Here is a 13,504-nt window from a genome sequence, read left to right as displayed (position 1 = left end):
CAAGTCACGGCTCAGAGTCAGTCATGACTGGATCCTGTGCAGTTGTAAGGCAGGACTCCCCAAAGTGTTGCTGAAACAAGTCCTTTTAAGTTGCATATGACATTATGATGATGTGTGCATATTTAATTACTAATCTAGGTGTTTCTCAAACAGAGTGCTCTCATAAATTAGAAAATTCTCTCTCCATTTGTCTGTTGACATCAGTGACACCGAGAGGCCCCAGTCAAGTCAGGGTCCTAGGCACTGCGTAGGCATATAGTAAAAGTCCTCAAAGAATTTACAAATCCTCTTGAAAACCATATAAAAAAATGATCTGTGGTCCTAAGGTCCACTGGTCCTAAGACAGCATGTGTTTATCAAAAATCCAACCTACTGGTTGGGCTGTTGAGATCCTTTGCATCATCTTGTCAGGGACATGACAACACTTATTTCCAAATTCCATATTTCCATGTTTGTTTTCATATTGCATTTACATTACAAAGATGCTAAGACTAATAGATGCAACAGTGGATTCATTGTCTTGTCTTTCTCCTTTTAAAGACCTGGTTACAAAAGTAGATTATTGAGTTTGGTGACTGGAAATAAGTTAGGTGGTTGGTTTATATACATTTTTGTTAATGTAGTCATGTTCTACAATTTTACACAATTGGCAGCTCTCAGAAGAAGCCCAGGATTATGTGAATTAGAATTGTTAAACTTATATGGGTAAGTTGCCCAGAGCTGACCAGTACAACATTCACTCAACCAGATTTACTCAAACTTGAAAAATCACAGTAGAAGGATTATTTGATGTTAATAGATTGCTTATAAAGAGTATAACTGAATGATTTTTACATAGAGGCTATTTATATGCTTTTTCTAAGGTATGCAACCATATACACTATGTTTCCAGTCTTCTCTTTAGTGTTGGATCAGGATGTGAAGCCAGAAATGGCATTGCTATATCCAGAACTTTATAAGGACCTCACCAAGGTATGAATATACAAAGTGTTGATATAAATTATATTCATTTTGACTCTAGTCTGCCCAAAAATCATTGCAGGTTATTATACTCACCCAATTAAGATGTTCCAGGTAAGACCAACTCATAACTAGGCCATCTGATTTCCAGGTGTTCTTTGTTGTTGTTGTTGTTGATTAGGTGAAATAATATAATACAATATAATTTATGGGAGGTTTTCTAAGTTTAAAATTATGTTTTAATTTTAGAAATACAATTTTAAGGAGAAGTTAGGCTTTTTTTGATCATTTTAGGATGATCTGGATAATCTAATTGGTACAGCAAACAGTCCAGGTAGTATGACAGCCAGGCATTTTTAAAGATCTATGGTGGTCTGTTTTTTCAGTATTCACTCCATTAATGGATTCTTTATTCATAACCCAACTTCTGTTTGTGTATAGTTTTCATACCCTGCTTTATTTAGACTGCAATTGTGCATCATAATTATTCTCAAGTGTTCTGGTAAACAAGACCCATTCCAAATATCTCAGTCACAAAAGAGCTCTTAAAACCAAATGATTTTAAAAAACACTTACCAGATGTACTGACTTAGCTGTACTCTCAGTGGTTTCATCTGTTGATAAGCCATACTGCTTTGTTACACAAAACTTTAGCATAATATTTAAAAAGAGTAAACGTGGTTGCTGAAATAAGATCCTGCTAAGCTTGCTCTTTGAGCTGTTGTACAGGCCATCCATGTTTAGAAATAGTTTCAGGACTTCTGTTCCTTAGGCCAAAGGAGATCATTGTGGCAACTCCCAAAGGATCATAATCTCCTTGCAGATCAAACACCACCCAGATCAATCTCTAGCCGGGTCCTTAAGATGGTGTGACTGGATATTCAGTTTGTCCATCACTGGCAATCTTGCTGTGCCTCCAAAGCTTTTGGCAACCATGTGATGGCTGGCCACGTAGCGGTATTCATTGGCACAAACTCTTGGATGTGTATTTCGTGCTGGCTATGAAATCATTTGAATAACTGTGTTCAGTGCACTCTTACACATACTCTGTTTTGTTTGTTTGCCTCATTTGGTATCAGTATTCTAGGCAACTTACAGGGAGTACACTTTTTACTATCTGTCCTAAGCAGTATCAGGCCAGGATAACGTTTTTAGTCTCAGTCTAGATCAACAGAATGGGTTAATCCATCACTGTCTGTGGCCATACTGTTTTGAAATCCATTTCTTTGCTGAGTGCAGATTCACATCTGTGCGGGTGTGATCAGCTCTTTCATGGGCAGAAACAGATGTTTTCTTATGCCTGCTTATATTTTCAGTGCTTGCACTTTCTTCAAAGCCCTAACGAGTTTCATAAATCCATTCATAGGATGCATGAAACATATGCATATACACATGCAAACAAAATTGTGTTCTTTGATTTATACATGTGTAAGCCAATTAATTTTGATTGGGACCATGATTTGTTTACTGCCACAGGAAGGCAAAAATTATTGGGTAAGGACGTACTCTATAGAAACTTTTAAAGTAGTAAGCTCTCAGTGTTATAATGAGTAAAAATGGGCACTGTGTCTTAGCAAATGGCTATTTGACATTTAAAGGAATATGCAGTGTTGTAGCCCTGTCAGTGCCAGAATATTAGAGACAAAGTGCCTGAGGTAATATCTTTAATGTATTGGACCAACTTCTATTGGTGGGAGAGACAAGCTTTCGAGCATCACAGAGCTCCTCTTCAGGACTGGGAAAGATTCTCAGACCTGAAAGAAGAGCAGTCTGTGTTGCTGGAAAGCTTGTCTCTCCCACCAACAGAAGTTGGTCCAATAAAAGATACTACCTCACCCATGTTGTCTAATTAAAGGGATGGTTAGCGTATACTAGACTAGATTAACTATGGTCTTGTTTGGTATCTTTGAGATTTTGGATTGCAGTTCCCCCATGCATACGTCAGAATTGACAGATATAAATCCTCCCCAAAAAAATTAAAAACAAACTAAGTAACAATTTTAGTATAACTATAGCCTTTCTAAAAGAACCAATAACAGTTACATGTAAAATGCAGGTTTGCTATTTATATTCTACAATAATTTCCCCAGTTTTGGCCAAAATTATGAGTTTTCCACATAAATTTGAAACTAATCCTGGAGATTCATATCTAACAAAAACTTTGCAGCCCATGTCACATGTAAAATTTTCTCTGTGTAGTTGTAAAATTAACAGTTGCCTTTGAAAGAGTAACTCTGATGAACATCTAGCTAGTCTGAAAATCTACAAATCAAGTAGATTTTTCTACTGTACTTAACTAACCTGTCTTACTTGTTTCCTCTAGGGAAGATCTTTGTCGTTTAAAACCTTCTTCATCTGGGTTTTAATCAGTATATACCAAGGTAGGAGAGAACCCTAATTGTACTAGACTAAAGATTTTTTTTGTCTGCTTTTAACAATATTGTTTTTCAGCTCCAGGTTAAATTCCCAAAGCTTAAAATTTCATCCACAGTTATATATATTGCTTTCTGTTTATCTCGAAAATCGATATTCTAGCAGTGTGCCAGACCTATTCAGGACGCAGTGTGGATGGGTATTTTTATTGATGTATGTTGCTTAAAAACTGACCTGTTTTTAATTAAATGCTAATCCAAAATATTTTTAACAAGTGCTTATCATATTGCATACACTCCCCAGTAGTTTTCTTTCATTACTTTTTAAGAAATCTGAATTATGTAATGAATCATTTTGTCTGCTGCTACAAATAAATGAGAGATTGTTGAAAAAGTAATTAATGGTTGATCAGATACATTACACTGAAATGTGTTTAATGTTCTAATAGTCGTATTTTAATTTTTTACCATCTTATTTTTATTCTTTTGTTTTACACACACAATGTAAAATAAAAGTTAGTGGTGTTCTTGTATAAGAAATTACTGGAGAAAGTTTTCATGATAACTGATACTTTTTCAACATGCATTTGTAAAGGTGAATGACCCAAAATATAGTTACAGATTGACTGTGTAACATGTGTTCCTTTTCTAGGTGGCATTCTGATGTATGGAGCCCTTCTCCTTTTTGAATCTGAGTTTGTACATGTTGTTGCAATTTCGTTTACTGCCCTAATCTTGACTGAACTCTTGATGGTTGCACTGACCATACGAACGTGGCACTGGTTAATGGTGGTGGCTGAATTCTTCAGTCTTGGCTGCTATGTGGCCTCTCTTGCATTTCTAAATGAATATTTTGGTGAGTAGCTGTAGAAAATCTTTGCCTGCAAAAGTACACTTTCTAACATACAATTCTTTGTAATCTTTTTCTCATGGTAGTTGCATGTTACTCATGCAGATATGAGTAATATTATACTTTGTGAAACAGCTTCATCCTGTAGAATATGACTTTAACGTGTATGTAAAGACACTTTTCATGATGAACTCTAACGTACTCTATCATTTGTTTCTCTTTAGGATTTGTAACAGATTTTTATATAGTTTATGTGCAAAAATTGTTTTCGACACAAGCTTTTTTCACAATGTGCTTCGTTTTAGTGACAAAAATTCAAACTGCTTTTCATCGTGAATCACCTTTGAGTAGTTATTAGCCATACAGTACTGAAATTGGGTGTAATTTAATGGAAAAACATTCTAAAGAACCAGCTTTCAAAACTTTTAGGGTAGGTCTACGCTGCAATAAAAGACCCATGGCTGGCCTGGTCAGCTGACTCGGGCTCATGGGGCTTAGGCTGCAGGGCTATAAAATCACAGAGTAAAGGTTTGGGTTGAGGCTAAAGCCCAGACCCAGACCCAGACCCAAATGTCTACACTGCAATTTTATAGCCCTGCAGCCTGAGCCAGCTGATCTGAGCTCTAAGGCTTGAGCCCATGGGTTTTTATTGCAGTATGGACATACCTTTAGTGCAGGTCTACACTTAAAAAGCTGCAGCGGCGCAGCTGCACCACTGTAGCACTTTAGTGAAGATGCTACTATGCCACCGGGACAGCTTCTCCCATTAACGTAGTTAATCGGTGGTTGCTATGACGATGGGAGGGCTTCTCCCATCGACATAGCACTGTTTATACTGGGGGTTAGGTCAGTATAACTACATCGCTGGGGGTGTATGGATTTTTCACACCTCAGAGCGACATAGTTATACCGATGTATGTTTGTAGTGCAGACCTGGCCTTATGGCATAGCTACACTACAAAATTAAGTCTACCTAACTATGTCGGCGTATAGCTGCCACAGTAATTGCATCGCTTGTGTATGTCAACGCTTTGCTCCTTGGCGGCATACGTCCTCACAGGCAACGACTGAACTGTCAGTGTGGATCATTGCGGGATGGCTTCTGAAAGCCAGCAACAGTCTGAAAGCTTACAACAGCAATGTAAACAATGCAGTGTCTGCCCTGATGCTATGTCAGCCTAACTACATCAACATTGACTCTATGCCTCTGGTGGAGGTAGAATTATTAAGTTGGTGTAGTGGGCGAGTTACATCAGAAGGAGGTAAATTTTAGTGTAGACACTTATAGTTAGGTTGACGTAAGCTGCCATGTTTTCACCTAATTCTGTAGTGTAGGCCAAGTCTTAAGAGTCATAGAGTTTAAAACCAGAAGGGACCACCAGATCATCTAGTCTGACCTCATGTATGTCACAGGCCCCCACACTACCCAGCCACCCCCACCCCAAGCTCCAGAATTAGGCCAAAGTAATACAGTTCTCAGAAAACTATTGTGTGCCACAGGCAGACAACAGCGCCAGGGCCAGGCCTGCCCTAGAAACACCCTAGGGCCCTGCCCCTCCTTGCCAAGCACACCAAGATAGCAAGCAAGAGGGACAGAGTCTTGCGCATACACCCAGCCCTGGCCCCCGATCCAGGTGTGGAGTAAGCAGGCTCATCCTGGCAGGATCCAAGTGTGGAGGGGCTTGGCGTGAGGGATCCAGGTATGAGGTGAGAGGGTTCTGTATGAGGCAGTCTGGGTGTGGGCGGCTTGGTGAGGGCTCCAGGGCAATCTGGATGCACAGAAGCTCATTGGGGGTTCTGGGTGCAGAGGGGAGGGACTCGGCAGGGGTCTGAATGCAGGGTGGGTGAGGCTCGGCACAGGGGTCTGGGTGCAGAGGGCTCCAGATGCAGGGGAGGGTCTGGGTACAGGGAAGCTCTGGATGCAGGGGGTGAGGCTCAGCAGGTGGGATTTTGGGTGTGGGGTTTCTGGGGGGTTCTCAGTGCAGGGGAGTAAAGCTCAATGGGAATGGTCTGGGGATGGGCCGGTCCAGATGCATGGGGGTTGGGCATATAGGGAGCAGCTCCCCATACAGTGACGCCTTCCTCCACGGCTGAGGAGCGATGGGGGTGGGAAGCATGGGGGATGCAGAGCTTCTTGCACCCAGAGAAGGTTTCTGAGGGTGGATCTTCCCTGGACCCAGCCACTCCTTGCAGGAGAAGAGCAAGTACCTTACTCCCCAGCCCAGCTGGGGCTAGCAGGTGAACCTAGCACAGGGTAGGAGCCACCAGCTGTGGCGTCCCCAGCCCCTGCCACCTCTCCTCTGCAATGATTTACCTCTCCGCCAGCTGCTCCAGGCACACAAAATGACATGCCTGCACTGCTGGGCACGTGACCGCTCTTGCAGCTTCTCTTTGGTTCCTTGTCAGAATGTCATTTTTCTGTGGGGATGCAAAGAAATCTGCGGGGGACAGGAATTCAAGGAGCAATCTAGGAAAATGCTCAGCAGATTCCTCCTGCTATATAAGGCATACTTTGTGAAAATGCACACTCATTTTTGAAGTACTGTTTTCTAAAATACAACTGTGTGTCAGGTGTGCTCAGTTTACAGGACAAAGCGGGCTAGAGAATGGGCAAAATTTCATTGCAAATCCTGAAAACCCCACCTAGGATCCTAGAGCCAGTCTTTTCCTTCTTACTATGGTTTAAAACAAAAAAGATTGTGCAGGTCAAATTATTTCCTCAGTGACACCTGTATAATTCGGTTAGCCTTCAGTGTGATTTCACCAGGTGTAATGGACAGGAATTTAGAATAGAATCCAGCTCCTTCTCTCTCAACTACATTGGCTCTGAAGTGCTAACAGGAGTAAATGTCACTAAAAGGTTACTTTCATCATGTAAGTCAGCCGATATCTGTCTATCCTAAGGTTTTTTGTAGCTAAAACTGAATACGCACAGGAAACAGATCTATTTAGTAAGAAGCTGCCATTTTTTACATTTTTACTTTTCAAAGTAAAATCTTATTTTAAATATTAACTAGTTGATTCTGGGTCTTATAAAACTATGTTATTTCTTTCTCTCTGTCAAATCCCTACACATTATGCTCTAGATATTGTGCAAATATTGTAGCAATGATACTTGCTACCAATATCCTTTGAAAAAGCTCTACCTCCTGCTTTTGGGTACTCCTGTTACTTCCCAGATGTCAGGAGAGATGCATTTTAATTATGCCACCATGAACCTATTGAGTTTGACATTTCTACTCTGCATCCTTCTGTATCTTTCCTTGCTGGGCTTTCTCTTTGTGGATAGAGGCTTTAAATGGGAGGTAGGTGGGTTGGCTACTGAAGCTCCACAGGACTGCACATGGCAAGGGGCCAGTGAGAACGGACACACATCTGGAACTTTTGGTCAAATGGCCATAACCTTATTCAACACCAAGAAAGCATTTATTTCTGTCACAGTTCAGGGCAACTGCACCTGTATTCCCCTTCTATGATCCCTCGAGGGCACCTGCTTTAGGCTGCTGTCTCCTCAGCCATCACCTCTCTTGGCTGGAGATCCATATGTCTTTCCCTCCTGACCTATACTCTCAGAAAATGAAGTTTTTGGATAACACAATCAGATAAGCCATGTCCCCCTCTATTTTTATATTAATAAGAACTTTTAACTAAATTAATAAAGGGTTTTTAATGTATTTCTTTTGAATGAGCATATTTAATTCCTAAAAGTAATAAAAATCACAAATGTAGTGACATATGAACATTGGAAAGATAAAAACTAAAAATATTTGACCCTATCCAGCTGTTCTAATTTAGGCAAGTTACTCGATGATGATGAGTGTAGAATTGGGCTCATTATACAGACTTGTAGTGTATTTAGGCAGACTTGAAACTAAATCCTGTATATTTTGCAAGGGACATAGTTTGACTAATAATAAGTAGACATACCAGAGCATTAACATTTCTCATGCTGCATCTTTCTAAAGTGAATTTGAACTCAGTTTTAAACTTGTAAGCTTCATTTTACTGTTGATGTAATAACTTATACTTCTGAGTCTCTTCGAGTGATATAACTTGGAGGGAACTGTCTGGCTACTTGTATTTTAAAAACATGCTTAATTTTAAAATATACTAAGCTTTTCAAAATGCCATATTGTTTCAACTGCATAGCGTGAAATTATTCTGATTAACACCACTAATATCTTTCTGATTTCTCTTACCTATTTCATTTTGTATAGCTAATCTTTTCTAATTTCTGTGTTGTTCTATAAATCTGTCCCTTTCTTATTTCCTTTCTTTGTAACAGGTATAGGTAGAGTGTCTTTTGGAGCTTTCTTAGGTAGGTAGAGTTACAATTTCCTCAAAGATAAAAAATGCAGTAGAGAAACAAAGCCAAACTCACTTAAAAAAGACATTGCTGTTTCTAGTCTTCATGGGTGAATAAAGTATGGCTTCTTTTATAAGCCCATTATAAATTATATGTAAGCTAATAATGTGTTTTCCAAGATACCTGGCTTTGTGGCCTTTGCATATGATTAGAATATAATCTGAATTTTATAAATATGACTAGGATTTCTCTAACAGTTTCAAAATGTCACAAAAGACTAGAAGTGAGATGTCTAGCATTGCTGAATTAATAGGAATAATGTAAACCCTATCTCTTCCAATAATTGAGGCACAAGCGTAAGGACCAAAGTAATTTAATTCTCCTGACTTGTTCTTCATTTCTACAACCAACATCTCTGTTGATGACACACAGAAAATATTCCTCAACTTGCTGCTATTTATACAAATGGCGATGTCATTAAATGCTGTTTTTTCTCCTGTGAATATTCTTTCTAATTTTTGGCTAATTTTCACATCTGTAGTATAAGGAATGTTGGGTCTAACTGTCTAGTTCACAGACCATGAATCAAAAAATGGAAGGAGGGGGTGCAAAATATGTGTTAATATTAAAATTTCTGAATGTGAATTTGGATTATATCTTGGGGAAGACATTGTAAGAACAAGAGAAACCACATGAAAATGAAAAAAATTATCCTAACCCTTAAATGGATTAGTGAGTTTGATTTTTTTCCTAGTGAGAATTTGTTCTAAACCCAAGCAAAACTGATGGAAATGTCAAGTAGGGATCAATAGCAAAACTTTTCTGTACCAGAGAAGCAAGACATGCAAGAGTCTACCACTTCGTACATTGTAAATATTCTGATTCTTAGATGAAAGCTTCACCCTCACTCCAGACACTTTACTCGGCATAAAGGAGCCCTAAAACCCCGATATATGGCCCAAATTGATTAGATAGCATTAACAAATAATAATGATAAAGGGGAACACTTAGAACTTACAATTATATTCCTGATTTAGTCAGTGTTTATTATAGCACAATCTTGGACAATAGCATATGAAAACAATGTATAGCTATTTAATGTCTTTTCACCAGGAAAGTCCAAGCATCTACACTACCACCTCTTATAACTTATTTTCTCTTTTTCATTTCTACAGATGTTGCCTTTATCACGACTGTGACCTTCCTGTGGAAAGTGTCAGCTATCACTGTTGTAAGCTGTCTTCCACTTTACATTCTCAAGTACTTGAAGCGTAAATTTTCTCCTCCAAGTTACTCCAAGCTTACCTTGTAAAAGTGACTGTATTCCTACAGTTTTTTTCACCCATGCCACTCTGAGAATTACTTAAGGTCACAAACTGTGCTTCAAGTGACAATGTATTTGGGTTGGGCTAAAGAAAGAAAAACTAAAAGAAATGGAGTAAACAGAGCACAAAAAGGAGGAGGGTAACATAGAGAACTACACTTTACTGATAATATCATCAAGAGTAAAATAAACTTCATTTTCTTCACATTGATTTTTTTACTTTTTTTTCAATTGCTACAAGTAAAAAATAAAGTGAATTTACATTTGAGTTGACAGTGCTTCTGAATGATATGATGGCTACTGTAAAGGATTTTTTTCCTACTGCACTGTTCTCCTGCAAGTTGAACTGAAAGCTTATTTAATAGTAAATAATTTCCTAAAAGATTCAAATTATTTCCTTGTTGCTTCTCTATAGGAATATTCATTCCCACTTACATACAGTATAAAAAAACCTAGATAATGTAAATGCCATTGTCCGTATTTGCTGCTATATATTACTCATCCTCAAACATTGATAATATGCACTATTTGAATGATGTACAGATGTCTGCATAGAACAGTATTACTTTAGGAGCTGTTGTCCTCTTTTCTGTACTCTCCATTCCTAGCACCAGTAAATATTAACAGATACGTGTATTCCATTACATTGACCGCTGTTCTTTAAATGCACATGGAAGCCAAGTTGCACAAAATCTGTAAAAAAAAAAAAAAAAAAAAAAAAAAATCTGTACATAATTCCATTGCACCTACTGAATTGTACAGAACATCAGACATTGCTGTTCAGTAAATATGTTTTAAAAGTTTCTATCCAGTTTGTATATGTAAAATTGCAACTAGATTGTGTCAAGGTACATTTCTATATATCAAAAGTCCAGTAAACATTGTATTAGCTAATATGTTTAAATTGCCTTGTAATCTGTTTACTTAAGTTACTCAGGTAAAAAGAAAGAAGATTAACAATTTAATGTTACAGTAGGAAAATCCATCATCTTCCAGCAGGCATCTTTTATGTGTTTTATGAACCAGATTGTTGGATACAAAACTTGTAAAAAAAAAAAAAAAAAAAAAAAACAGAGGCGCAGATCCTCAGCTGCTGTAAATTAAAATAGTCCCATCAACTTCAGCAGAGCTGTGGCACTTTACATCAGCTGAGGCTCTGCCCCAGAAAGTGATATTCTCTAAGATGATACAATCTGAGGGGTCTAAATTTTATGTACTGTATTGGGATACTGCGTATGTTATTTTTATTTCCCGTTGTGTATAAATTTGCTTTTTCAAGAAATGTGTAACAGATTATTTGGCATAGTCTTTCACCACTGAAGGAGAAATCATAGCTAATCCATGCTTCTTTGTTAATGAGATTTATTTGTACATTTTTTTAAAATACCTTATATGGATCTCATTTTATCATAGATGTTTTGTTTGACCATATGTCTTTTCTACATAAATCCTTTAGTGTCTGATAATGTGCCCCTTAAGTATATAATTATTATATTGTATGAGTGAAACTTTTGAGATGGTAAATAACCTAACCACTTCCAGGAAATGAGACTGTTGCAGAGCTATTTGGACTGCCCTTCACTCCATTTGGTTTGTTTTTTGATGGGTTTTTTTCATAATAGCTATTATCTGCTTTTTATTTTTTAAAATTTTCATTCTTCATTATAAAAGCAATAAAGCCTAATTTCTACCAAATATTATTGAGATATGTATTAAACTTTGTAGTAGTGTTTCTTTTAAAGTACATAAGCATTAGTCATCAAAATAGTATGCTGTTCCCTTATGAAAAATCATTTCTGTATATCTCCACAAGATGTCACTGTTTTTGTACTAGCCAAAACCTTTTCTCATTTTATGTCGAGATTGCCAAACTATTCTGTTAGTTTAGTTTAAATGGTCATATTTAAGTTGCTGATTTGCTTTAATTTCAAAGTAAATAAAACAGGGCAGCATTCCTGGACTCTGCAAACAATTTTTCAGATTTAAAGCTGAAAATTAAAGCTGTCTCACAAGCAAGGATCTGAAAACAGAATGAATGGTAACACATTCAGTATGTGACTCAATAAAATATTTCCTGAGAATCTGAGTCTGCTCTTAGTTTACATCCATATACATTAGGAACAAATTAATTGACTACACCAGTATAGGTAAGAGCAGAACTGGGCCCTGAATCTGTAAATTTTATCCTCCTAGGCACATTAGAGGGACCATCAATATAAAGTAAATGCTTATTTTTCCTTCATTATCATATTTGATGTAGTAGCTAAAGGTGTAATTTTGAAAGTAATTAGTGATATACTTTTGAACATACGTTTAAGAAATCAGGAGGTGTGGGGTAAGAGGCACAGCTGGGCGAGACGTGGCCAGGATGGAGCCAATAACAACAATTGTGCACTCCTATTTTCCCAGTAATTACGACAAATCTTATAAACCAAACCTGGCTGAGTCTGCTCCATATTTGGATGGGAGAGCTCAAAGAAAAGCACAGGTACTGCAGAAAGTGTTTCACTTCTATTTGTTACTTCCTGTTTCCTTCAAAGTCACTGTTCTTCTTCAAGTGATTGTCTACATGGACTACACTCCTGATGTGTGAAATCAGATTCTTTTAGTCCATGGAAGCCATGCTTATGCCTCTGCACACCCTCACAAAGCATAAAGAGTGGAGTGGGCCCAGTCATTCCTCAGTTTCTTATCACCATTGGCAGCAAGATTGAGCCCCTGCAGTGTCAGTTTACTCTGCACACTATGCAGTTGTCCTTCGCCTTGGATATTGAACAATTTTATAGCTCTGAAATAATTTTGACTTTACTTCAGTTCCACAAGATCCATCCAGCAGCAGTGTGCGCACATCACCTCTCAAGCCAGGGCTGTACTATATTCTCCCATCCTACAATGGCATGATCCCTGAAGAGCCTCATGCATCTATTTCCCTCAATTGGGGAGCCCCGCCCTCTTGGGACCTCAATATAGTGCTAAGGGGGTTGCTGGGTATCCTGCTTGAGCCTGTAGAAACCTGTACTCTATACTACCTTTCAGTGAAATCTGTCTTTCTGGTATCTAGTTACCACAGCTTGAAAGATAGGGGATATTTAGCTCATGACAGATCCACCATATACGTTGTATCATAAGGACAGGGTCACTCTTAGACCTCACGCCAAGTTTCTGCCCAAGGTTTCCATATAAATCAATCCATTCACCTCCTTGGTTTTCTTCCCAAGTCTCACTAAACCCTGGGGAAATCTAGACTTCATACGCTTGCTGTAGTAAGGGTGCTGTCTTTTTCTTCAAACCAAATCATTCTGGAACACACCCAGATTATTTGTGGCCTTTGCTAGTAGAGTTAACGAGGTAACCTATATTCTCACGACGGTTACCTAAGAGTCTTTTCCAGCTGAATAAGAATGTGGTGTGAGTTAGCCAGGTAAGATCTACCTAGCCATATTAGAGCTCATTCCACTAGAGCTAAGGCAGTCTCTGCTGCCTCTTCGAGGAATGTCTCTCTATTCAAAATGTGTAGAGCAGCTCTGTGCAGTTCAGTCCACACATTTACAAGACACTGTTCCTTACTAGAGGCTTCCTTATTGGATGTCAGTTTTGGTAGGGCTGTTCTGCAGTCATTATTTAATAAGGACTCCTGCTACCCACCTTCAAGCAATTAGACAACTACTTGTTTTAATTAAGATACATTATAG

General features: G+C 38.3%; 1 protein-coding gene across 6 annotated transcripts in view; it reads left to right on the top strand.

Annotated features, from left to right (window-relative positions):
- Nucleotides 1-11,507, top strand: part of ATP9B (ATPase phospholipid transporting 9B (putative)) — a 301,811-nt gene extending 290,304 nt beyond the window's left edge. For 4 of the 6 annotated variants that reach the window (XM_039523932.1, XM_039523931.1, XM_039523935.1 and 1 more), the window contains 5 exons: nucleotides 864-972; nucleotides 3,284-3,341; nucleotides 3,985-4,188; nucleotides 8,468-8,500; nucleotides 9,664-11,507. In XM_039523932.1, the coding sequence (XP_039379866.1) occupies nucleotides 864-972; nucleotides 3,284-3,341; nucleotides 3,985-4,188; nucleotides 8,468-8,500; nucleotides 9,664-9,800 (541 nt within the window). In that variant the 3' untranslated portion in view covers nucleotides 9,801-11,507. Of the gene's footprint in view, nucleotides 1-863; nucleotides 973-3,283; nucleotides 3,342-3,984; nucleotides 4,189-8,467; nucleotides 8,501-9,242; nucleotides 9,629-9,663 lie in introns of those variants that run through there. The other 2 variants (XM_039523934.1, XM_039523933.1) reach the window with 2 other exon arrangements.
- Nucleotides 11,508-13,504: the final 1,997 nt, after the last annotated feature.

The sequence above is a fragment of the Mauremys reevesii genome, linkage group 2, assembly GCF_016161935.1.
Source record: "Mauremys reevesii isolate NIE-2019 linkage group 2, ASM1616193v1, whole genome shotgun sequence".
Lineage (NCBI taxonomy): Eukaryota > Metazoa > Chordata > Testudines > Geoemydidae > Mauremys > Mauremys reevesii.
The sequence above is the reverse complement of the archived record's forward strand: the minus strand, read 5'-3'. Positions and strand labels throughout refer to the sequence as shown.